Genomic DNA, 25079 nt, shown 5'->3' on the forward strand with positions numbered 1-25079 from the left:
CATCCTGCTACAATATATTTACTCGTACGTAGTAGAAGTATGCAAGTAATTGATGAGCAGAGGTAAAATGATGAGAGGTAAATCACCCTGAGGCTTGTTTGTCCTAAACCATTTTACTCGGAGTTGCGTGAGAGGGCCTTAAGCATCTGCTTCTCCTCACAATGGACAGATTATCGTTTCACATGAGGGGTTCGGTACAGTGATTTCATCGCCACGAGGTAACATCCAAAAGACACCCTTGCTCAATCTGCTCGAAGACCAGTCATGCTTGTATCTGCTCATGCATCAAGCATCACTCAAGTGCTCCCTCTCCTTCCGGCCTGCGCAAGACTGACAGCAGCATAGCATAGCGTTTTCATTAGGATCTCTCATTACGAGAAATGAGGGTGCCTAGCGGAACGTGTGGGGTCTCCGAGAATTGTTCGCATCTGGGAAGTACAAAGGAACAACCATACCACTGTTTCGAGAGATATCAAAATGAAAGTGTTAGATAACAACTACACGCATCACACATCAATGATACTTACACGTACCAAGCTGCACGGAACATCAGAATGAGTAGATCAAAAGTTGAAGGAGCTGAAGATCTCGTGGAAGCCTTGGCGAAAGAAGTAGATGGAACGAGGATCAACATCCCTTTTGAAGTTGACGTCGACGGCAATAGTTCGGATGAAGGTGAGGAGGCGGTTGATGGAGAAGGGGGAGACGGAGGTGAGAAGAGCAAGAAAAAGAAAAAGAAGAAGAAGAAATCTAAATCCAAGGTGAGCGACTCTCTCAGCGATGAGCGGCATATCCCTCCGAAGGTTGCTGATTGAGGTTGAGTGATGGTTTGTAGAAGACCCCGGTGATCAAACCTAATCAAGGTAGGATACCAGAAGAGATACCTCCCCCACCACCTGAATCGCCCGAAGCCACTTCAAAATGGGACAAAGAGATAGTAAAGGGTACGAAAACCTATAACCTGCCTGCATGGGGCTTACTGGATGATAGAGTAAGCTACGTTTGATGATGTACGATGTCATAGGATAATGTTTAGCTGATGGAGATGGTTGACAGGCAAGACCGATATTGAACATTTTCCGTACTCCGAGCTGTAAGAAGATAGAACTGATTACACCTAGATTGAGGTTGAGACAGTGTGAGGTTGGGGATTTGACGGGAGTGAGGAGGATAAAGATGGAACCTATTGTTCAGAAAACACAACTGTGAGCTATCTTCTATCTTCTATTTTCTATCTCATATCTGCTGTGTTCTCAATTTCACAAGTTCTTGGATGAATGGTGTGTATGAGAACCAGCGAACTGATTACGTTGGAATGGTGGTTGTAGGTATGGATCACCTTCAATTAGTGATATCAAAGATTCATTCCTGAATAGGTACATACGATCCAGGTGAGCTACACTGTATCGATGGCGGATGTCGAGTACACCGAACTTGTCAAAGCTAACGTAGTCATCATGTAGTATACCGAGAGTGTCAAATGTACCTAACTCAAAAGGAAGAGACGAATACATCTTCGCCATAACGGCTTTGAACCCTTCACAGTTGAAAGTGCAGGATCCGGGACACGTGAGGATAAGTAATAGGATATCTAATGGAGAGGGGTATTTAGGTGAGTAAATCAAATAATCCAACGGACATTGCAATATACCTCATGTATCCCGGATATAACTGTCTCTTCGAGGTCTCATACCATATACTCAGCTTGAGTTTTAAGCTAAAGAATGATGATCACACACATCACTTTCAGGTAATATCGCCCTATCTCTGACCTACCCCTCAGCCTCACCCTCCTTCCTACCTACAAAAGGCAAGATCTACACCCAACCTACTTTTGAACGAACACATAACGCGAAACTAGAAGGTAAATTGTTTTACGAGATACATCCCCAGCTTTGGGGTCAGGGTATAATGTCAGAAGCGTTCGAGGAGGTATTGAGATTTGGGATGGAAGAAGTAGGATGTGATAGTATTGCAGTGGGTCATCATATCTTCTTTCCACAATTCCATGACTTTCCCAAAAAAGAATTATGTTAAACATTTTACTTCCTTTATGTATCATGAGCTAAGCCGATGGTGATCGTTATGTCCAGTCCGACCCCACGACAGGAAACGAAGCTTCCATTCATCTCTGTACGAAGAACGGTCTGACTTTTTCTCACACCACGAACAATATGTATAATAAACCGCAGTTGTTCCATCGAATTACAAAGGAAGAATGGTGGAAGAGGAATAGACCGGATAAGGGGGTCGAAGACAGATGGGGCGGGAAAGAAGTTTGTAGGTGGTAAGTCGGTATTTTCCTTATATGTCAATACAAGTGGAACCGAACGGAATATCTCCTTCAACGAATTGATTATATCTGTCATTCTAAGCTTTTGACTAACTGATGCGAATTTGACAATATTGCGTAGGTGTATGAACTTCCGTCTCGCTCCACCTACGATACAGTGCAAATACTGTCAATGGGCTAAATACTGTTCGAGAGAATGTCAGAAGGCTGATTGGGTGAGGAATGGCGGACATCAGTCGGAATGCGATTTAGAAGAGGCACCATAGCTTTGAAGAAATCGATCAAGCAATCTAATATGATAACAGAAAGAACAAATATCGGTGAGAGAGGTAAATGGGACAGTTACAGATAGGAGATATCGGTGCTCTAGGGTTATCAAGCATATGAGGGACATTATAATGAATAGATTATATAGATATGCATCAGAAAGATCTTGCATTGTTGGATGACTGGACATCATTCGCACAGCTTCACTGATGGAGTAACACCAAATAAGCCAGGCTGTTCTCAATCACACGCCAACCAAGGTGATTCTACTTGACATTTAATTTTCATAACATCTCGTTTCATTCTATATTACTATTCGGATCAGATATCATTTCTATGACAAACCCAAACACCCGTACATTGCCGAACTCTACCTCAGTCTAATTTCGCAATGATATCTCTCTGTTCATCCCAAACCCACCAAGATCAGCAACGCCCAAACCACCAATACAGGATTCAATCACTTACAAGTAAAGGTGCCACCTGTTTTCTTGTACTTTTCGTATTACCCTGCTTCCAAACCACGACCTTATCATTCCATTTCTCCCATACACTAAGTTCAGAATTCTTATCATCTTTATTCCATTTTTTCAAATCTAATATATCTCCACTAGACTCCAAACCAACTTTCAATTCTTCCAATACCTTTTTTACCTCTTGATCGGATCGGATCGTCCCGCCAGTTCGAACGATCAAAGCAAGTTCTCTTCGGTGTTTACCTTGAGAATTCGAGAAAGTAGTCAAAACTCCTTCTACGTCCAAGTCTCTGTCTGACATATACGATTCTACCTCTGTTAAGAAGCTTTCAAATCCACCAGGTTCCTTGTCCAACCATACTTTGAGACCTAAGGGGACGGTGGATAATCCGACTTTCAGAGTGGGATAGGAGTTTGAAGAAGTAGGTAAGAGGTATTCTTTATAATCCCTCAATAAGAGTTGAGGAGTTGAAAGTGAAGAAACATCAGATTTGGTACTTTGTAACTTGTCTGTTAAGCTTGTTAGATCTTGAGGGATATTCGAACCATCTTGTGAGAATTCGACCACTTCCGTATCACCATTTTGAACATTTGAGGTTGAGGGTGTAGGGTCATTGTCAGAGTATAAAGTAGATAAGGGGTATAAGAATTGAGCAGAGGCGTAATCTATAGGAGTAGCTTTACGATTTGGTTTAAGTCCACTTGTATCTATCAATATCGCTTCTAACAGCAATGTAGCTAATTCACTTGGAACAGGTGATCCCTTTTGACCTGCAGGTCCAGATATACTAGCTCTCCATCGATCTTGGAAATGCTTCGTCACTAATGATGCGCAACTTCCGGTTGGTACAGTGATTTCTCGGACTGCTGCGTCGGGGTGAGAATGTTCATCATCATGATGATCGATTATCGATTCGACCGAATCTTCCCCTTCCGCTGCGTGGCCGTTGGTAATTGACCCAGGCAATTGAGTTGTAGTGTTGGTATTGGATGAAGAAGGGATAAAGAGCGGTAAGAGTTTGTTGTGATCTACTAAGCCGAATTTCACGCCCTTGGAAGAAAGTTCGTCGGTAGGGATGGATAATTGTTCAGGATGCAGTAACGAGTCGAGAGGGACGGAAGAGAGTTTGAGGGCGAGGAGGTTTTCGGGTCGGAGGGTCATGAGGTTTGAGGGTGTGAGGATCAAGGGGATGGATCGTTTGGCATCGAGTGAAGAGGAGAGGTAGGAATATGATATAGATGATGCGATTGAGTCGAGGTCTACATGTGGACATTGTGACCATATCAGTTAGTTGAGATTCATAGAACTTATCTGTGTATTCGCTTAAAGTATGCTCACCTCCCGCTTCATTCCCCATAACCACCGTCCATCCCTTGGCATTACCTTTCTTCAAATCATCTAGAAAAGTCTCTTTCTGACTTCTCAGGAATCCCGCTAATCTCTCTTCCTGAATGGTATTACCATTAACAGCATCAGCTTCAGCTTGAGCCATTATTCCTTTCAATCCTGTACCGGTACTATAAGGTGTATTGAAATAATTTGACGAGGGTGGTTGACAAGATAGTTTCCTATGAGCAGTGAGAGATATTCGTTCGATTGAGAATGGTAAACAAATCCTCATAGATTCGTTGAGGTATGCCAATAAACCGAAAATGATACAGAGAGGGGGTATAAACGATAACGATATTAACAGACAGAACAACCTTGAGTTCCTCGGTATTCGCATGCGTGTGGCTTGATGGTGATCCGGGATGGGATACGATGGCAGTGCGTTGATGCGTATGCTCAAGCCTGTATAGTATGGGTTTCAAATTCAATTTGGAATTAATGATTAAGAAACGTTTGATGTACTGTACTCATACTCCCAAATTTGTTGACAACTCAATCAGTGAGTGGATTAGCGGTGATAATTACGTCACATATGATTTAGCAAAGCTGATAAGCCAAAGGTGAAGAATGCCGTTTTCGCCGAGAGGTCGTCCGTCAGATACAACAAAGCTTTGGATCACTATATATGTATATACTATGCAATGCATGAGCTTCTTGTGGTCGAGTCCATGTCACATTGGGTCGAGACCGGATAGGTCCTATACGAATCTATCAAATGTAATTCACACACACGCTGAGGATACTCTATCCTTGTCTTTCCTGTGTCCGTATATGATGTGATAATGCAATGTACATGAAGATAATGATCTTCAATTCTATTTGGACCCGTTTTCCTATCCTCCCCCGCTTTCCCAGATCCTATCCAAACTGCGTAATCGTATTCGTGTTATCTATTTGACCCTCTCCACTACCTTCTTTGTCAACCCAATCAAAGCTTCCCTCGCCCCCGATTCAGGTAACAGTTCAATCAATTCCCTAGCTGATCCAGCGAACGTCCTAGCCAGCTCCACCGTCCTCTCCAAACCATCCGATTTATTCACTATCTCCCTCGCTATCTCCACATCTCCAGGTGCACTGAATTTACGCAGTATTAATGGACCCATCTCTGGGTATTTCTCCCATGCGAATAGAGCTGGAGCTGTCGCCAGACCTAGACGAAGGTCGGCTCCGAGAGAAGGTTTACCGAGTGATGGATCGGGGGGAAGGAAGTCGAGGGCATCGTCGATTAGCTATGAAGTAAAAAAGGATGGTTAGCCATGGCATGGGTTGTGCAGCTCAAAGATAAGATGAGCAAGGGAGAAATGGTATATCGATGGAGGTGATGCGACATAGTAAAGGACAGCGGTAATGATGATATATGTCAATATGGAAGGATGCTTGGACCATTCAGATCCCGAATCTTGAATTGAGGTATCGCCGATAATTAAAAGGTATCAGAACACTCACCTGGAAGGCAATACCCAGATTCCTTCCATAACCATACGCCACATCCTTCACCCATTCACCATCCTTGCTCAACCCATTTCCATCTGAATCCCCACATCCACCCAGGATGACCGCCGCTCTAGCAGACTTAGCCATCAGACTAGCCGTCTTGAGGTATGTCTTCCTCATATAATCCTCGAATCCTTTGGGTGTAGGTTTCTGTTCAGGTTCCGAAGTGGCTTTCAATTGCATTACCTCCCCCTCTACTAAATTCGCTATTACCGTGGCTAACAATTCCACCACTTCCCTACTTCCTAATCTGGCTAGAGCTATTGATGCTCGACCAAGTAAGAAATCACCAGATAATATCGACAACTTATTACCGAATGTTGATGGTGCACTTGGTTCTCCTCTGCGTAATGGTGAATTATCTATGACGTCGTCGTGGAGTAGGGAAGCAACGTGAATCATCTCTGTTATACTTGCCAATCTCCGCTGGGTAGGTAATATCATTGGTTGATCATTTTGCTGTAGGGCCATATCGAATTCCGATATATTCAATGGAGGTTGTGGTATAGATGTAGTAGAAGATCCAATATTCGGTATCTGAAATGGACTAGCAAACACCTGACTAGTTGAACTTGATTCCTGTCCGTTAACTTCAGGATTCCAATCGTTTAATACACCACCCTGGGAAGTAAGTGAATCGTCTATACTTCTCCGACTCTGACTTTCCAATTTCACCTTCTCCCATCCCTTCCCTCCTAATCCATTGGTCGCCTGCGATATGAGCAATACTAGTAATGGACGTAAATGTTTGCCCTCAGCTTGGAAGTAATATTTGGCAACTGTATCCAAAGCTGAATTTGAGGATCCCAACATTCGAAATAATGACGATTTCAAATTACCGATTTCAGCGTTGATCACTGATATTGGATCGTCCAAGGATGTAGCTGTCGAAGAGGAAGATGCTGAAGATGAAGGAGGGGGAGTAAGGACGGAGTGTGCTGATTCGGTTGCTGCTGCCCATGCTGATTGAGCCTTGGGTGAGGTGGAAGGTGAGAGGTGTGTGTGGGATGTTGCGAGTGAACGACGTGGTTTAGGTAAAGGGAAGGAGGATCGAGAGGGTCGGGTCAGCGAACGAGCGCTGCGCGATAGCATTGTGAAAGAATCCGAGGGACGGTCGGACAGTAGAGGAGGAGGTAGAGGGTCAGGAGGAGCGATAAGGAGATATGTAGTCTGCTCAGGTGTGATATCTGATCTGATCTAGATGGATGCCTCGAAAAAGTTGGAAAAAGTCAAAAATCGGGTGACGAACAGACACACACAAACCGCTGACTTCCGATAGGACATATAGGAAACGGATGTATCACTATCACCAACACAACCCGGGAAAGAGATGATGTGGCAATTCCCACCCACGGCTTCCTCACTGGTATCTCCTCCACCTCGCTGTCCACCTGAACCCATGTTGATGGACAATTCGAAAGCGTTTCTATACTATCTTTCAGAGCCAATCGAGGACTATATTATCGATCGAGCAAAATGGTAACCAAAGACCAGTCAGACTCATCTTCAGGAGAAGGATCTCCAGTGAGAAACCCCGACGTTCAAAATGGGAATGAACAACCGGGGTTCTTCGGTATGCTCATCAAGTCGGTATTTGAGGTGAGTCATTCATGCGCTTATTTTTCATTGAATGTCTGTGAGTTGAAACTGAGGTATCGCTCGCTTAGCCTGGTGCGAATGCAGCTGTCGTTATGGGTATGTCTCAGCTTTTGCAATATTTTCTTGTTTTCGTCGCGAAGAAGATTGTTAAGCTGATTTTGTCATGATGAAACAGCCATGAACCTATGTTTCTTCTTCCTCTTACTCACTTTATTCGGTCTGGCGGTATTGACTCAATGGAACAAACATGTATTGTTATTATTGGGTGTGACCGCGTTACTATGGGGCTCAATGATGTGGTGCGTCACCTATCAGACCAATCTAAGTTTTTTATGACTAGGATAAGGACAAACAGCTAATCCTCAATCTGTTTGATTCGTAGGTTCGTATTGGAATTGACGAAAGTGCAAAGTCGTCCTGATAATATGCCACCACCTACACTAGATTTGGATCCTACCATATCTCCTGCACAAGATGAGGTGGAACAGGAAAAGAAAAAAGATCGATAGCACTGTATTATACAAAGTTCGAGATTCTGAATGTAATGCATATTCATGGCTAAAATTTACAATATGTTCATGTTCACTTCTTGTGGATTTGAATCCAAGATCTTTTCCCTCTTTTCGTCGTGTACAAGAAGCGCGGGAAACCCATCACTGACCGACTACATCCAGCCAGCTTCCCCAAGGACCAGGTTGATCTCCCGCCAACCTCAATTCCACATTCTCACAAGCTGGACCACCAAAGAATCCCGTGTTCCTCCATTGTTTCAACTGTTGTACGGGGAATGGACCTGTATTGGGTGAATATATGAGATCAGTGACAATGTATGACATGGCGAGGGCACTGTTTCTAAGAGCTCACCAAACACCTCCCTCTCCACCGGTCTTTGAGCTTCCGGCAAATTCCTCACATAAGCCATAGAGAATCTGTACTGGAATTGCCTTGTATCTACAGGTGTAGCCGATATAGCATTTGGACGAGACGAAGATCCGTTCGTCGATGAAGCTTCAGCCGGTAACATACGCTGTATACTCTCTCTTGACATCGAGTAGACTTCGAGATGACCTATCGTAGTGAGCTGAGAGACGATGTTGGACAGGTTTGTGAATGGGTTGGAAGTGTGTGTTGGGTCGCTGCGAGGGGTACAAACAACAGTCATTATGCATGGCCCACTGGAACGACATGGATAAGTCTCAAGGGTTGTTAGACGCATGGTGGATAGACAACTCACCTCTGTTCTTGCTCAATGGCCATCAACTTCTTCCTCTCTTTCTGCTTCTCTGCCCAACTCATCTTTTTCTTCTTCGTTGGATCCTCTTTATTATACTCTTTACCCAACCTTTGTAAAGCTTCTAAAACAGTTTCCCCTCTTTCTAACAATCCCACCGCTTCTCTTAACAACTCTCTTTCCTTTATTTTATTCTCTTTTGAATTTTCTTTCTCTTCTCTCTCCTTTTCCAACCTCTCTCTTTCCCTATGAGCTCTTCTAGCTTTCTTGATTTCCTCTTTATTCAGATTGGTCAACCATGAATCATGTTTATCATTTTCATCTTTTTCATTCTCCATATAAGCTTCTCCATCAGCTGTAAATCTACCTTCGGTCATCTCGCTCTTCATGTTAAATGGTGTGATCTCAGATCCCATATCGCCATCTAATCCAGTTTTAGCATTTTTACGTATCTCTTCATCTTCGGAATCACTATCCCCTTCACCCTCTTCATCGATTCTACGGGGAGGTTGATCAAATTCCTGTCCTTCAATTTCATTCAAATCCATAAATTCCTTCTCCTTCCCTTTGCCCTTATCGGCAGGTTTGGCTTTCTCGTCGACATCATCAGCAAACATATCTACATCGTCATCTTCATCATCTTTTTCTGGACCTGGTCTACGAGAGGGCACCACCCCTTCTTCGTCATTGGACGAATCTGAGCCGTAACCTTCTGTGTCCTTTAGAGAGCGTTTAGCTCGCTGTTTGTCCCGTGCTGCACCCTGGGGCAAATCTTCTTCTAATAGGTCGTCATCGTCATTGGCTGATACTGAGCCAGAGCCTGCGGGTGAAGCTCCAGCAGCAGAGGAAGAGGGTCGGTCGTCGAAGCGCGTTCGTTTGGGGATGGCGGATGAGGAACCGGCGGATCGCTTGACTGGCATGGTGTGGGTGGACTTGAGGTGCAGCTGTGTTAGGAGCAGACAGAAGTTTGTTCAAGTGAACTGTCGTACTCGTTACAGGGTATTAAATAGTTGGAGTAGCAGAAGAGGTGTAGTGACTTATCATGTATTCTCAAAGTAAGAGGGGAGTGCACTGTAAATGCTAACATGAACTCCAGACTTCGAACTTGCAGATGTCACTTTCTCAAAGGTGGCAATAGCATACCCACGTGGCATCACTCTCAGACGATAAGGTATCACACCGGGACAAAGGTGCAACAGAATGGTAAAGAGATACAAAATATACATGCTAACGTTGGATAGGTGATTAGGATATCTACAATTGTACTCCACGGGGATATCGTCGATGCACTGCCATCTATGATTACACAGATAGGATGTTAGCAGGACGACCAATCTCTCCATGAAAATCGAGATGAGGTTTTTGTGGGCTTATTGTGCAAGTTCATACCACTTCGACGTTGAGGATTGATTACTCACTTGTAGTCCACAGAACACCACGAATCCACCATATATAATCGCAGCGACATAACACATCTTAGCTACGTGATCGGGGTTCTCGGGATCTTTAGTTGAGCCTGTCAATCCTTCAACATGTTTACCGAAGAATGATCCTAGGGCTATGTAAGATGCACATCCAATCAGCTGGTATCCAGTATATCACAGTGCAATATCATCCTTCTCTTGCCTGCAATTGCAGAGTTAACGACGTACTGAGTAATATCACAATACCCAATATGGAAAAGATGGTACAGCAACTGGCTACAACAATCAATCAAGTCAGCTCAACTTGATGACATAAAGTTCGACCATGAACTCACCTAGTCCTGCTCCTACTACTGGTTTGATATTCACTGGCATTTTGTCTGGTTATTTTGCGTAGATGTAATTGATGGAAACGACGGAGATGTCATCTATCTTTCACTGTCTAGCATCAACTGAATTCAGCATCAATGCATGTTTATTTCGGTGCCCCGCAGTTGTTCATTAATTTCCCAGGTTTTATTTGTTTTTATCCCATCTGGCAAAAGTTGATTTCCTTCGAAGATTTCAGTTGTCCACCTGCTCTCCTTGCTTTCACAGATCTACCTAATGAGGATTGACCAGTACTCATAGCTATCTTCCTCCTTCCTCCAAAGCCAGATACATAATCACGATGGCAAAGAAAGGAAGAGGTAGTAAATCTACCAAGCTACTCAACAAAACAGCCAATACCGCTACAGCTACAGGTGCAAATGCCACTGCTGGACCATCAACCCAATCTTCGAGCTCTAGACACGCTAAGATCAGTGATGAGTTGAAACAGGCAGTAAGGGACTTAGGAGGAGATGAAGATGATTTGGATTTGATAGATGGGATAGATGAGAGCGATAATGAAGAACAGGATAGAACTGCTACGAAAGTACCCAAAGCCGAGAAGAAGCCTACAGATGAGGTGAGTTGCTCATATTGTACGAGGCATATGCGAAAGAGATAGGTGGGTTCGATACTGATGATTGATGGTACGATGTACAGAAATCACTCAAGAAGGAGCTGGGAGATTTCATGAAAGGCTTGGACTTTGGAGCTGTAGGTGGAGCAGAGGTGGAAAGCGACGATGAGGAAGCTGAAGAAGCTGAAGAAGCTGAGGAGGAAAGCGAGGTGGAAAGTGAAGACGAGGAAGAAGACGAAGATGAGGAGGAAGCGGAAGATGAAAGCGAAGAGGAAGAATCAGAAGAGAGTGAGCAAGAAAAACAGGCAGATGCACCCACTTCTACTGGCGAAACAACGAATCAGAAAGCTGTCGACCCACCTAAGACCAATATCGATCAAGACTCTTCAAGCGGCGTCAACGTCCCCGCCTCATCATCTTGGACTTCTCTTACCCCTCAACTACCTCCCCTCGACGCACCACTGAGACCACTCCAGGGACATGCCTTGAACGAACTTCGTCAAAAAGCTTTCAACCTCTTGGACAATCTACCTCCCTTAAATAGAGCATCTTCTTCTTCCGACGCAGCGTTCATATCCCAGATCTTACAATCCGGTACACACCAGGATAAATTATCTGCGTTGGTATTGCTCGTCAGAGAATCGCCTGTACATGCGTTGAACGAACTCAATAGGTTGAGATACATGGCCGGATGGAAAGAGGATGGTATTGGAGGAGGGTCAGGGTCGAATAAGGATCAGAGAGTTGCCGTCATGAAGGCTTTGGCGGATTGGTGGGTTAATGGAGGTGGCAAACAGCAAGGAAAATTAAGGTAAGCTAGCATGACACCTACACAACACTGGTATGAAACGGTGAAAAAGCTGATGAGAATGGGTGACGTGACTTGTAGATACTTTGCCGATCAACCTTTACTTGCTCATCCCCAACTTACGGATCGACATCTCCTGATGTATGCTTTTGAGGACTACCTCAAAAGATGGTTCTTCAATCTGTTACAGGTGCTGGAGGTTAGCTGATTCTTATTTTCATCTGCCTCAATGATGATCATACAGCTAACAACCCGTCTTTCAGGTGCTATCGCACGATACCCTGCCCTTCGTCCGGACTCAAGCTTTACATATTATCTTCCAACTGCTTTCGGGTAATGCTGAACAAGAGCAGAATCTGCTAAGACTAGGCGTAAACAAGCTTGTGAGTTGATCATATAGCCAGCTGGAAAGAAAGCCGTGGCAACTCCAGCTGATCTTGTGACTCTCTCATCAGGGTGACACCGATCGACCCGTCGCCTCCAAAGCATCTCATCACATCTTACAACTCCTGCAAGCTCATCCAGCTATGAAAGCAGTAGTTGCTCGAGAAGTGTCTGCCTTAGTTCTCAAACCTATAAGCAGTACCACCACGGCTGCATCCTCATCCGGTTCGCACATCAAATTCGACGATGATGTCAAAGGTAAAAAACCAGAAGAGAAGAAATCCGATACTGTCAATCATGCAAGATATTACGGTTTGATCACTCTTAATCAGATTACTCTGACGAGGAAGGATCAAGAAGTCGCTGGTAAACTTGTTGATCTCTATTTCGAAGTGTTCAGAGAGATCCTTGGAGACGGCACCAAGAAAGACGAAGAGCACCCAATTGCTGGAGAAGAGGAGGAAGGGGAGATAGGGGAAGATCAAATTGAGAAAGTAGCTGGTAAGATTGATAAATGGCGTGGAAGAAGGAAAGGAACGAAACCTAAACCTGGTCAAAAGAAGAAAACAGCGATGCAACAAGAAGAGGAGTTGATTGAAAATTCAGAATCAAAATTGGTTTCTGCCGTTTTAACAGGTATAAATCGTGCTTTACCTTTTGCCAAATTGGACGAAACAATGTTCAAATCTTATATGGATACGTTATTTGTCATTACTCATAAAGGTACTTTCAACACTTCCATCCAAGCTTTAAATCTCATTCATCAAGTATCCAAAACTCAATCAAGTTCGACATCGGACGAGAATGAAATTAAAGGAATATCCGATCGATTCTACAGAACGTTATACGATTTGTTGTTTGACGAGAGACTTGTAACTAGCTCGAAACAGGCAATGTACTTGAATCTGTTATTCAAGGCCATGAAATTGGATGATAGGATAAATAGAGTGATGGCGTTTGTGAAAAGATTGTTACAGATGTTGGGGATGCATCAACCGCCTTTTATTTGTGGGGCTTTGTATCTGTTAGGAGAGGTGAGTGAGAAATTCATTTACTCTTCTGCCTAACGCAACACTAAGATTGTTCAGAGTCGAGGCTGATTTTGTTGGTTTAATAGCTTTTCTCCACTACTCCTGGCCTCAAGAAAATGTTGATCGAGCCTGAAGATGATGATATTGAACATTTCGTCGATGCTGATCAAAAGGACAACCAACCCAAAGAAGTCGCAGCCGAGAGGCAGAAGAAGATTACGGATGACAGAGCTTATGATGGTAAGAAGAGAGAACCATTATATGCCAATGCAGATTCAAGTTGTCTATGGGATTTGGTGAGTGATATCGATATATAGACTACTAAAGGTATCAACACATCATGTACTGATGATTTGTTTCTTTTTTGGTTAATTTCAGATTCCATTTCTGAACCATTTCCATCCTTCCGTCTCACTCCAGGCCAATCAACTATTACTTTCTCAACCTCTAACAGGATCTTCCGACATATCTCTAAACTCCCTCGTGTCATTCCTTGATCGATTCGTCTACCGAAATCCTAAGAAAACCTTACAACCTAAAGGTGCAAGTATCATGCAGCCTGCCGCTGTATCTGATAAATCAGGTATGATCGTACAGAACAAAGGTGCCAAGTCCTCCGGAGGTGAAGCTGGATTAATGGTTAATTCGGAATCTTTCTGGAGGAAAAAGGTTGATGATGTTCCCGTTGAAATGATGTTCTTCCATAAGTATTTCTCAGAGAAATTGAAGAGGAATGAATCCCTGAAGAAAAAGAAATCGACTGGTGAGGATGATGAGGATGAAGAAGAAGAAAGTGATGAGGAGATGCAAGAGTTGCCTTCGGATATTGCTGATGAGGATGATGAGGAGGATAAGGACTCGGATATCGATGTAGCAGAACAGGAAGAGGAAGAAGAAGAGGGAAGTGACCCAGAAGAAGATGAGATCTGGAAGGTGAGCTTAATTAAACTTATTGATATTCAATTCGGATTATGGAAATTGAATGCGAGCTGACTCTTTCGTTTGTTACTTAGGCTATGAAAGCTTCTATGCCTGGTGCGGATGATGATATGGGATTATCCGATGATGAAGATGAAGATGAGAGTGACGATATGACAGAGTATTCATCCGATGAAGATCAAGATGAGGAGGACGATGTCGAAGTTGATGAGGAAGAAGAATCAGAAGAGGAAGAATCAGAAGAGGAAGAATCAGAAGAGGAAGAAGAAGAAGAGGAAGAAGAAGTACCAGTGAATAACAAAAACAAGAAAGGAAGGAAACGTTCACCATCCATATCCAGCGATTCCTCATTCCCCAATTTCGATGATGAAGAGGAAGACTTGTTATCTGATTCAGAGATGGAAATGCCTGATATCCGATTAGACACCGCCGTCTCTTCTGATGAAGAACAAGAGAAGGTGGAAACTGGGAAAAGGAAGAGGAATGATGATAGAAAGGCACAAAGGAAGAAGAGAAAGGAATTACCAATGTTTGGCAGTTACGAAGATTATCAGGCTTTGATCGAAGCTGGAGGCGAGGAGGAGGATTGAGACTATGAGGTTAAGTAGATTTTATTGCGTTTATGGTTACAGTTCCTTTTGAATATCTGATATATGATCAACAGTATCGTAAAGTTTGTGTATGCATTTACAGGATGATTTGAGTAATTTACAAATGAACGATACCCTATGAACATATGAGAAAAAGGGATGAAAATGCGAATGAAATGATTTTTCCAGTTCACGACAATCGACTGAATCATCCACCTAATCCTTCTTCCTCCTTACCACCTTGTTTCACTCCAACACTAGCAGGAGGTTTATACTGACCGAAACCTTTAGCTTCGTATAGCAGATCAGTCCTAATGACATATTTGATACCTCCTTTCCCTACTGCTGAACCCTCGTGTAATAATGAACCGGTCGTATCTCCATGAGCTACAAAATCAAGCAAAGCGTTATAAGAATTTTCATACACTGTGACGGATCATTGGTTGAGCTAGAACTTACGGAAACACAACACCGCGCCTTGTATAGGTCTAACACTATGAGCCTCCATTACTCCTATCTTATCGGATGGCAAGAAGAAGGTCGTACATCCCGTATCTTGCGGTATATCGCCTTCTCCATTTAGGTAGACTAGCAGAGTATATCGAGACCATAATGGATCATCGGGTGGGGACGAGCTGAGAGAGCATGCACATCAATACAGAGCGGGTGTGCGAGGTCAATAAGTGGTTTGACTCACTCATGCAAGTATTCGCCTGTTTCGGGATGTAAGCCAGCGGCAGGCCAAGCACCATCTATGTGAGGCTAATTCCCAAAAATCAGAAACGATAATCAGTAAGCGACAGGTTCGATAGTTGCGATTGACTCACCCTATACAGCTGATTCTCCGTATACTGATACACCCTAAACCTAGCGTTGATACCTCTGACTTTCCCCCCGCCATTCCCATCAACACTGATCGGAGCTGTTGCGGGAACGAAGGGTAGTATAGAGGAATAGAAGTGGTCAAGGAATGAGGAATCAGATAACCAGACAAAATTCTTGGCTAGTATCTGTTAGTCAAACAAATCATCAGTATCAGCATATCTGATAGCAAATGTCGTATGATAAGATGGGAGCTTACCGAAGTCTTATTGATAGCCGAACCACTCTTCGCCTCGTCCTTCTCCCACCCTATCGCCTCAGCAGCTCTGACTATCTGTAAGCATTCTTCCGGTGTAAATACATCAAGTACTACGAAAGCACCAGGAACACCAGGAACATCCACTTTTGTAGGTCTCTTTCTCTCTGTCGAAGGTGCCAGTGCGATCGCTCCGGGGGAAGAACCGTAGACAGTCGAGTCGTACAGGTTGGGAGGTTTACGGTCGGCAGCTTTCACGTGGTGGACCGGTCGGAAGTTGGGATAGGGATTTGGAGGGGGTGTATCTGAGTAATCCAGAAGAGTCAGCCCAAGCTGGACTTTAGAATAAGTGAAAATGAATGATGTCAAAATTATAAGGGACGGGGGAATTAGGCTACAGTTCACAACATATCGATTTGAAGGTGTATAATTCTCCCATGCTAATGGAACGAAAGTAGAGTTGTGAACGTACCAAACAATTTCCCATCTTTAATTAAACCCCAAATCTTTATCTCCTCGTTATCCTCTCTAGCTCTGAAGATCTGTTTTCCCTGTATGATCCCACCCATATCCATCCCATCTACCACATTATCACTCCCTTTCTGCTTCATCGATCCTTCCGTGCCTAACACTTTCTGATCGGTCGGTACATGAGTAGGATGAGACATATTGGCGATTCTCAATATCATATCTAAACATTTCAATGCCTCCGGATCACCTGGACTACCATCTTCGTTACTTGTCGCATCACATTCCCTCACCCATCTTTGTAATGCACCTAGCTTCGGAGTGAGTTTACGGGTGTACATCTCAAATAGGTATATGAGGGCGTCAGTGAAGCGGTAATCTGATAGTGCTGTTGATATCTTGGAGGTGAGTGAGGTGCCTAAGACGTAAATTGCGGGTGTCAGCTGAGAGAATGATATGTTGTTGGTGGGTAAAAAGTATGACCAAGCCCGTGCAATGGGGTCGAGAGGGGATCCACAAACTCCAGGTAGAATACTCACCCAGTCCACTTCCCTCCGCCATAATCCTATACAGTTCATGTACCTTCCTCTTCAGCCCTTTCATCTCCTTTCCAGCCAGTTCCTCTGGGAAGTCACATAGTGTCTCCAATACGTTTATCGTACACTCCAAATCCTCTGAATCGATCAATAACGCAGAGGCCGAGGGTGACTCGCTAGGTGGAGTGAGGAGCTTGGAGGACTGAGATTGGACTTGGGCTGTGCGCTTTCTCTTGTTGTTTTTTCCCATCCTGATAGGATCCTTCTTCGACCAGTGATCTCAAGAAGCAGTGACGGATCTTTGATCAATCCTTAGATAGTTAGTTACTGTTCTCTCGACTGGATTGAATCGGACTGATCCAAAAAAAATGAAATCATGGAAAAATACGGTAATCGACTTTGTGTTCAACCGGACATCTCCGCATGTCAGCTTGTCGATCGTTTCAAGGTGGGTGACGTGGCATAAATGAGTGTGGGGAGTAATCAGTTCACTCAATTCCTTTTGGTGTGTATTTTCAGCCACCCCTAAAAGTGTGAAAGTGCACGAGGCAGAGGCAGTTTACCCGAGGATTGAGGGACGCACTGATCACCTTTTAGTTTGTTTGATTTTCAGGGGTAAACGTCAAGGACGCGTTTTGACGTTGTCTTCGTTTGCTCTTTGTGTGCGTTTGCGTTTTTATTGTGCAGATATCTGTATTTGAATTTTGGCTTGAGGCGTCTTGAAAGTATGAAGGTGGTGGTCAATGGGATGGGACAACACACATACAAATGAAGCATTGATCTCTTCATCCAACTCCAACCGCTTTCTCCCTCTTTCTTACATCCTTTCATTCAACTTGTCATCTCCTTCATCTCGCATTCTTGATCCCTTTCGCTGAGCGAATCTACCTCTATCAACAAGCATAACACTCATTTCCAAGTGATCTAGTGGTCAACATTAAATATTATATCCTGGTGATATAAAATACTATACTCTTTACCGTATAACCAAGCAACCTATTCGATCCCAATCCAATCCAAATAGCGCAGCGCGTATACCGATAAAAATGTACACCTCAACTCTCCTCTATCTCCTTCCTTTACTGTCCCTCTCATTGCCTACTTCAGCTGCTGGTGGACCCACCCCTAGAGAGATATACGAAGCTGCTTCTCGTCGTGCTGCCCTCTCTCCACGGGACGACACGGACTCCCATGGACATGGCAAATACAACGCTCTATTGAACTCACATGGTCATGGACATGTAGGAAGGAGGTCCCATGGTGGTGGATTGGAAGGTAAAAAATTGGTCAGGAGGAAGAAAGTCAAAGCTGGTAAAAGGGCTGGTTCCACCTGTCGTGCTTCTTCGGCGTCGGAATCTACCGCCACCGCTACACTAGAAGCGCAACAGAACAACGCCATCGCTAAATCATCTTCGTCATCCTCATCATCATCTGCTTCGACATCTACCTACGCAGAAGAGACCGCCTATCCTACGATGTCATCTTCCACCACAGCAGAATGGCAGAGTTCCGCTACCAGTGCGTCTGCAACTGCCTCTTCGACTACATCGTCAGAATCGGCCGCGTCTACTTCTTCTTCAGGTAGTTCACTCTTCCCTTGGGGTACGGGTAGTGCTTCATGGACAACCTCAGACGGTACATCATGTGAGTATTAACAGTATCTTCACTCTCATGTAGTATTTCACTTTAGCTGCAATCACTATCATATCCTGTTGGACCAGTCACTCATATGCTCTGTTGTCATCTTATAGTTGAAAGCGTTCTCAAACCACTCACTGCTGGAAAACTTCCTTCTCACGGCACATCTCCCGACGGATCCGACTCGCTCGTCGCAAACTTCCCAGCCGGTACAGTCGGACTATCTTCAGCAGGATTCTCATTCTACACTACTGGTGCACACGATGGTGTTGAAGTAGATTCCGCTAACGAAGTCTCTTTCTCTTACTCCGTCTATCTTAAGGATGGATTCAATTTCGTTAAAGGAGGTAAAATGCCTGGATTATATGGTGGTACGAGTTTGAGTCAAGCCAAGTCTTGCTCAGGTGGAAGACAAGATTCGAGAGATTCATGTTTCTCTGCTCGTCTTATGTGGCGAACCAACGGTCAAGGAGAGATATACGACTATTTACCTGTTCCATATACCGATACCGACACTGGGTATGGAGAATCCATTCAACGAGGTGCATACGAATGGGCAACTGGTAAATGGACGACTGTAGCTATGAGAGTGAAATTGAATGATGTAGGATCAAGTAATGGTGAACAGGAATTGGTAGTAGATGGACATTCGGTGATCAGTTTGAAAGATGTTACGTTTGCTACTTCGGAGGGAACTAAGATTTATGGTATAATGGCGCAAACATTCTTTGTGAGTACGATTACAACATATCTATTCCTTTTCATTACTCGGCAGATGAGTGACTGAGAGAGCACATTTGACTGATTGGTTTGTTGTGTGTGGAAATCAGGGAGGACACACAGACGATTGGGCTTCTCCAACCGATCAGAATATCTGGTTCAAAGATTGGTCACTCGCTGTGCTTTCTTAATTTACTCATTCCGTTTACTGGCTGTAAAGAAGAGAGTCTGGTTACTCGCTTTCTTACCGTTGGTCATGGTATTGTTTATAGGATTTATCTTGATGCGGATGTATGTAAATTTACTACTCAAGATTCGAACTGGTCGCAAGTGCGTATTGTAAATGCCTTGTTCTTCCACGGCAGATTTGCAAGTAGGTTTGGTTAGATGGAATGACACCCTTGACGAAGGATCAAATAGGTCATGATATATCAGATTTCAGGTAATTCACGAAATGAGTCTGATAATAAGATAAGTGTACGGTACGATAACAATGTAAAACATGATCTATCAACAATATGTATTTCTCTGATCTCCCTCTGCTCCATGCACCCTAATCCTAAGCCTCAATTTGCGAGCAATGATCTCAACTTGGGTCCAATTGACTCTACTCCTGAATGATGAGTTCTTCAACTTTCCAATCCTCGAACGAGTTATCTGATTGAGAATCAATTAGGTTAGCTCATTCATTGCTCATCTAATTACACTTTTTGAGACGGGGGCTATCCCTCTGATCCTACTGGTAAGATAATATCCTCCCGACTCACCAGGAAGATATCGCCGTATCACCAATGGGATCTTCTTAGCTGCTAATTCCTTTAACGCAATTTCCAAAGGATCCGTCTCGCCTTCTACTGGGACCAACACTGGAGCGTTCATACTGCAAGGAGGTAGAACGATGATATCAGCTTGCTTCTTCATCCCTGCTAATCCAAGTATCCCATCTTAACCCATCCACCACTCCAACCGATATCGTTCAATCCGAACCCAGACTCACCTAATTTGCAATGCCCTCGTACCCAACACTCTAGCTCTCTCATATTTCGTCATATAAGGTGTAGTCACCCTCACTTCATTGGGTTTGGCTGCTTTTCCTGTACGTTGTCTTTCACCATCTTGAGGTGCATTTGATTCCTACGAACCCCCATCCGGATGAGTTTCATATAGTTGTAGTAGAGAAGATACTCACAACAATCATCGTCTCGTCAATCTCACCGTTCATACCTTCTTCTTCATTTTGAGCGTTTTCACCATCTTCGTTTTCGTAGCTAAAACAAAAGGAGTTAGTTAATTTACTTTTCTTGTTAAATTTCTTTCATCCAATCAAGCATAGTGATGGTAATGAGGTATGTATGGCAAGATATCTTGAGTTACTCTTCACAAAGATATTTGCAACTTCTCCCAGACCGTAATTCCCTATTCATTCCTCTTCTTCGCTCATTCTCGAATCGAACACCTTTTAGGAAATTCAAGATACGGTGGGGGTACTCACTTCAACGTATCTGGATCCAGGTAATCTTGCTCGTAATCACCTCCTTCGAAATCACCTGTGTCCATTCGTTCGTCATCCGACATGTTGTTTTGAGATTATGAGGGAGGTGGTGATTTTTTGTGCTAATGCGGTGAATGCAGTGACAGAAGCTGTAGTATTCTGTGAGCGTGATTGGTGATGAGTATAAGTGCGTATAGGGTAAGATGATGAAATGTAAGTGAAATGAGAGTAAGATGACCCTCTTATGGTGTGAGCTACCCGAAGGTTGACTGCTGTTGCTGGAAAAACATTTCTCTGATTATACCCGTTACGTAACATATCTCCGGTTAGGTGATCTCTACTACTCGTTGATCTTGCCACTCAAACTAAAGCAACCACATCTACATCCACATCTGCATCTACATCTCAATCCCATTCATCGGATAACTATACAATCAGTAACGGTACCATACCATAGCATCTCATGTCCACAGGGTGTATGGAAATATCTAACGGAATGTTACGCTGAAAACAATACATCCAAGACAAGCATCATGCAACTCGGTAGATATTCCGTATCTACCCTCCGACCACCTCCAATTCATTCAATCGCTTTGTCAGAAGATGGACGGTTCTTCGCAATAGCTGGAGAAGAGGGATATGAAGTTTGGAAATCTTGGCCTTTGGCTTTGGTCAAAAGGAGAGGTATGTCTATCGTCTATCTCATATACTCAATGACCATCGTAGCTAGTAGCTGAAATTCGGATGAAATATAGTATTACCTGGTACTTTAACCTTGGCATTGCTCCTCCCTCGATCCCCTTTATTGGTCTTACAAGGCGGAGGAAACAACCCCCTCTACCCACCTAATAAAGCCGTTGTGTTTAATGATAAGCTTGGGTTGGCAGTTGCAGAAGTTGAATTCGGGTATGTCCTCAGCCAAAACTCTCGGTTGAAGGCATAGTGTAATCATGGCTGATTTTTGGAATGCGATTTCGTAGAGAGAGGATAAGAGGTATAAAAGCGAGGAAGGGATTGATATGTGTTGCACTATCACGTAAAGTGATAGCATTTGAATATGGTTTAAGTACCTCAGAACAAAATCAAGGTAGGAAAGGGAAGAGTCAAGAGGTAGCAGAAGGGTTCTGGTTAAGGAAATTTGGGGAATGGGAGACTGCCGAAAATGAAATGGGTAAGTTCACAGTAAATCTCGTATGAGCATACACGATATATTGAGAAGTCGTCTTCTAGGTCTTTTGGCACTCTCATCATCTGCCGGCTCATCTCTACTTGCCCTACCAGGTCGTCAACCAGGACATGTCCAACTGATCTCCCTCCCTCCTTGTCCGCCCATACCCGCTTCATCGAACCCGTCGACCACAGCATTCAGATCACCTATAATACTCGCTCATACACACCCTCTATCGACGTTATCATGTACATCGAACGGATCACACATCATCACCACCTCCGAGAGAGGCACTCTGTTGCGTATATGGGATACGACGAAAGGACGCCTGGAGAGGGAATTGAGGAGGGGAGTGGATAGGGCTGAAATGTGGGGATGTGAATTTGAGAAGGACGGAAAAGGACGGGTGGTAGCGTGGAGCGATAAGGGGACGGTACATGTTTGGAAGGATGAGGATGGTGGTAGATCAAAGACGGAGGGGACAAGATCGTGAGTGCATTCATGCTTAATACTCTTGCCCACGATCAATTGACTAACGGACGATCTCGTACATGTCAGATCTACACCTACGCCCTCATCGACTCCCTCCCTCACCCACATATTATCGCGGAATCTCCCTTTACCCAAGTACTTCTCCTCGTCCCCATCCATAGCACAATACCACTTACCTCGCAAGAACCCTCATGCAATCAGCTCAGCACTAGGTAAAGCAGGTGTGAATGTTCCTTCGATCTCGATGAATAAGGAGGATATCGATAATGAAGAATCAGAACTGTTCGTAGTAGCCTGGATCGATGTGGAAATTACATCCGAAGATCGAATATCGCAACAACAACCCAAGGTAGTGGAAAGAAGAAGCTCTGCTATTTATGATTCACCAGGGAGCACCCCGATGATGGGAGGCAGGGAAGAGAGAAGGTCTTTTGGTAGTGGAAGTGATAACACCTCGAGAACTGTTACTCCCGCTCCTGTACCCGGACCTCCTTCGACGCAGGGTAGAAGGAATTCTTACACGAGAAATGTGTCAAGTAATTTCGTGAACAAATCGCTGATTCAGGATCAACCTTCTTCCATTTCGAGTAAACAGAAAGTCACGACCGTATTGTCAAGACATACTTCTTTGCCTCCCTCAATACCCAAAGTCGAAAAGCAGTTGATCGTTATTACCTATTCTGGCGATTGGTATAGATTACGTATACCGGACGACGCCTCGCTGCCAACGGGGGCAAGTGGAGGAGAAGGAGAAGGAGAGGAAGCGAAGAAGGGAGGAAGTAAGTGCGAATTGGTGGAGTACAGGAGATTAGGTGTGGGAGGGGGAGGGTGGTGAAGGGGAGAATTTACAATCTTTCATTGTTGACGAGCCATCATTGAGGTTCTCCTATTCACCAGGAAATGATTCCATAATTTTTTCTTCGTGAAAGTCTATCTTGTAAGTCAGTTAGATGTCATCGCTTAAGTAAATGATCTGTTACTGTTCATCATAATTGTATATAAAATATGTCTTTGTTGTAGGTTTTATCTTCGTGACTCATGTAACTATCTATCATCGGATAATATATATTGCTTCAAAGGTCAAGGATCAGATACCGTTGCCCCTCCTTCCTGCATCACCTATGATCGCAAGTATCACAACCAAGAATAAGACAGACCGAGGTCTGTCACTCCAGTCCCTACCCAATGAAAGAAAAATTATTGACGAGTTAACTACAGCACTCGGGATTCCCAAATGGTCCCCCACTTTGGTACTAATCGAGCGATACCTGACTTAGCTGCGCAGAACGGACGGGATGCGGCGTTTCACAGGTTCTGTCACCGTAGATGACAACTGGGCCGCGAGTACGGGACATGTGGTGTAGAGAAAGGCGCTCTGATCTACAAGATGTGAAGTTGAAGAGGGATGGATGGTCTTGGTAGAGGGGAGACATGATATTCGTGCCACTTCATAGATGTGTACAGTAGGTGGATGTCTGAGACATTTGTGAAGATGACATATATACTGATGGGTGTAACACACATTCATGTGTCGATGTTGAGCCCGTGAGAGATAAATACGTACTCAGTCACACATTCTCATTTCCAACAGCTCTTGTATGATACAGTACCGACTGCAAGTCATCTTCACCTTGCAACATGTCAGAAGCTCCGGCACCGGTGGCGGGACCATCCAACGTCAATGCTTCCAGTTACTATCTGACTACTCCACTCAAGGCCAACCTGTTATTCCTTTTGTCGTGTTAGACGTTAATGAGATCCATAGTACTGATCATGTTGTATATACACCTATCCAGTATCGGATCCCATACCAATAATCCCAAACGAAATTCCCATTATAAGCTACGAGGAGGCTTTGGCTTGTCTTCCCCAGACTCTCAACCAATCAAATAATGAAGCTTGCTATGAATTCTCTCAAGACCCCAACACCACGGACGAGCAGAAAGTGGCCATCCTCTGCTTGTGGACGGACCGGGTGTCGAAGGACTTAGAGAAAGGCAATGAATCGCTGAGGCAAGCATCGTACGATATTAGGAGGATGGGCCAAGTTGTGAGTCACTGGTGGCAGATGTGAAATATTGTCTGAATGCTTCGCCTTTGACTGATATCCGCCTGTGTCTGCGAAGCAAGTGAATATGGAAATGACAAGATACGGTTATCCTCTACCTATCTATGAAGACATCGATGGGAAAACCCATCCGGATGGTATTCCCAAGGTAAGTGAATTCCATCGCATTCTTTCCAAGAATGCTGCGTTACCTTTCAGAAGTACTTGGACTGATTAGTCTTGTTGTGCAAAATTGTAGAAATATCATCATCTTGAGACGTTTGACCAAATATGCGATCTCCCCGTGCCATTCCTGGACAGATGGTATAAATTCATTAATGGAGAATTATATGAGATTGAGAAAGAAAAAGATTCTTTCTATAGAGCTAAATCTCTGTATGCAAGTTTAGGTGGGGGGAGGAATGCTAGTGTTGATGCGAGGGAGAGAATCTATGAGATGAAGAGTAGGCACAGAAGACGCAAGGGTATGACCCAAAAGAAGAGAAAGACAAAGTGAGGAGATCGTATGTACCGAACTGTAGATACTTCTGTCCCGATTGGCTGTTAC

At 43.9% G+C, this 25079-nt stretch overlaps 12 protein-coding genes and 1 non-coding gene across 13 annotated transcripts; 6 read left to right on the forward strand and 7 right to left on the reverse strand.

Annotated features, from left to right (window-relative positions):
• Window positions 1-554: 554 nt before the first annotated feature.
• V865_002275 (uncharacterized protein) lies at window positions 555-2559 on the forward strand (the record flags this gene model as incomplete). The annotated part of the gene is made up of 8 exons (XM_066226078.1): window positions 555-761; window positions 836-991; window positions 1057-1205; window positions 1329-1391; window positions 1503-1612; window positions 1751-1977; window positions 2094-2287; window positions 2415-2559. 8 exons carry the CDS (start codon window positions 555-557, stop codon window positions 2557-2559), a joined length of 1251 nt encoding a protein of 416 aa, XP_066082175.1.
• A 457-nt stretch (window positions 2560-3016) lies between these two features.
• V865_002276 (uncharacterized protein) lies at window positions 3017-4763 on the reverse strand (the record flags this gene model as incomplete). The annotated part of the gene is made up of 2 exons (XM_066226079.1): window positions 3017-4296; window positions 4376-4763. 2 exons carry the CDS (start codon window positions 4761-4763, stop codon window positions 3017-3019), a joined length of 1668 nt encoding a protein of 555 aa, XP_066082176.1.
• A 553-nt stretch (window positions 4764-5316) lies between these two features.
• Window positions 5317-7012, reverse strand: V865_002277 (uncharacterized protein; the record flags this gene model as incomplete). Its single annotated transcript, XM_066226080.1, has 2 exons — window positions 5317-5655; window positions 5873-7012. The coding sequence occupies 2 exons, from the start codon at window positions 7010-7012 to the stop codon at window positions 5317-5319; spliced, it is 1479 nt and encodes a 492-aa protein (XP_066082177.1).
• A 384-nt stretch (window positions 7013-7396) lies between these two features.
• Window positions 7397-8028, forward strand: V865_002278 (uncharacterized protein; the record flags this gene model as incomplete). Its single annotated transcript, XM_066226081.1, has 4 exons — window positions 7397-7519; window positions 7588-7615; window positions 7695-7818; window positions 7902-8028. 4 exons carry the CDS (start codon window positions 7397-7399, stop codon window positions 8026-8028), a joined length of 402 nt encoding a protein of 133 aa, XP_066082178.1.
• A 144-nt stretch (window positions 8029-8172) lies between these two features.
• V865_002279 (uncharacterized protein) lies at window positions 8173-9670 on the reverse strand (the record flags this gene model as incomplete). Its single annotated transcript, XM_066226082.1, has 3 exons — window positions 8173-8312; window positions 8384-8655; window positions 8754-9670. The coding sequence occupies 3 exons, from the start codon at window positions 9668-9670 to the stop codon at window positions 8173-8175; spliced, it is 1329 nt and encodes a 442-aa protein (XP_066082179.1).
• A 334-nt stretch (window positions 9671-10004) lies between these two features.
• V865_002280 (uncharacterized protein) lies at window positions 10005-10549 on the reverse strand (the record flags this gene model as incomplete). The annotated part of the gene is made up of 4 exons (XM_066226083.1): window positions 10005-10046; window positions 10169-10308; window positions 10403-10450; window positions 10510-10549. 4 exons carry the CDS (start codon window positions 10547-10549, stop codon window positions 10005-10007), a joined length of 270 nt encoding a protein of 89 aa, XP_066082180.1.
• Window positions 10550-10844: 295 nt separating this feature from the next.
• Window positions 10845-14872, forward strand: V865_002281 (uncharacterized protein; the record flags this gene model as incomplete). Its single annotated transcript, XM_066226084.1, has 8 exons — window positions 10845-11123; window positions 11204-11931; window positions 12010-12127; window positions 12192-12311; window positions 12384-13346; window positions 13430-13639; window positions 13722-14276; window positions 14357-14872. 8 exons carry the CDS (start codon window positions 10845-10847, stop codon window positions 14870-14872), a joined length of 3489 nt encoding a protein of 1162 aa, XP_066082181.1.
• A 208-nt stretch (window positions 14873-15080) lies between these two features.
• V865_002282 (uncharacterized protein) lies at window positions 15081-17204 on the reverse strand (the record flags this gene model as incomplete). Its single annotated transcript, XM_066226085.1, has 7 exons — window positions 15081-15259; window positions 15332-15507; window positions 15570-15634; window positions 15700-15882; window positions 15954-16255; window positions 16423-16836; window positions 16958-17204. 7 exons carry the CDS (start codon window positions 17202-17204, stop codon window positions 15081-15083), a joined length of 1566 nt encoding a protein of 521 aa, XP_066082182.1.
• Window positions 17205-18000: 796 nt separating this feature from the next.
• Window positions 18001-19503, forward strand: V865_002283 (uncharacterized protein; the record flags this gene model as incomplete). The annotated part of the gene is made up of 3 exons (XM_066226086.1): window positions 18001-18598; window positions 18706-19322; window positions 19423-19503. The coding sequence occupies 3 exons, from the start codon at window positions 18001-18003 to the stop codon at window positions 19501-19503; spliced, it is 1296 nt and encodes a 431-aa protein (XP_066082183.1).
• A 416-nt stretch (window positions 19504-19919) lies between these two features.
• On the reverse strand, window positions 19920-20887 carry V865_002284 (uncharacterized protein; the record flags this gene model as incomplete). The annotated part of the gene is made up of 5 exons (XM_066226087.1): window positions 19920-19969; window positions 20080-20192; window positions 20310-20446; window positions 20502-20580; window positions 20805-20887. 5 exons carry the CDS (start codon window positions 20885-20887, stop codon window positions 19920-19922), a joined length of 462 nt encoding a protein of 153 aa, XP_066082184.1.
• A 450-nt stretch (window positions 20888-21337) lies between these two features.
• On the forward strand, window positions 21338-23299 carry V865_002285 (uncharacterized protein; the record flags this gene model as incomplete). The annotated part of the gene is made up of 6 exons (XM_066226088.1): window positions 21338-21488; window positions 21560-21710; window positions 21785-21864; window positions 21922-21975; window positions 22035-22461; window positions 22531-23299. The coding sequence occupies 6 exons, from the start codon at window positions 21338-21340 to the stop codon at window positions 23297-23299; spliced, it is 1632 nt and encodes a 543-aa protein (XP_066082185.1).
• Window positions 23300-23674: 375 nt separating this feature from the next.
• Window positions 23675-23789, reverse strand: V865_002286. Its single transcript, XR_010725571.1, has one exon. It is a non-coding gene; the product is annotated as a 5S ribosomal RNA (ribosomal RNA).
• A 313-nt stretch (window positions 23790-24102) lies between these two features.
• On the forward strand, window positions 24103-25028 carry V865_002287 (uncharacterized protein; the record flags this gene model as incomplete). The annotated part of the gene is made up of 4 exons (XM_066226089.1): window positions 24103-24205; window positions 24261-24514; window positions 24591-24680; window positions 24771-25028. 4 exons carry the CDS (start codon window positions 24103-24105, stop codon window positions 25026-25028), a joined length of 705 nt encoding a protein of 234 aa, XP_066082186.1.
• Window positions 25029-25079: the final 51 nt, after the last annotated feature.

The sequence above is a fragment of the Kwoniella europaea genome, chromosome 1 (genome assembly GCF_036810445.1).
Source record: "Kwoniella europaea PYCC6329 chromosome 1, complete sequence".
Lineage (NCBI taxonomy): Eukaryota > Fungi > Basidiomycota > Tremellomycetes > Tremellales > Cryptococcaceae > Kwoniella > Kwoniella europaea.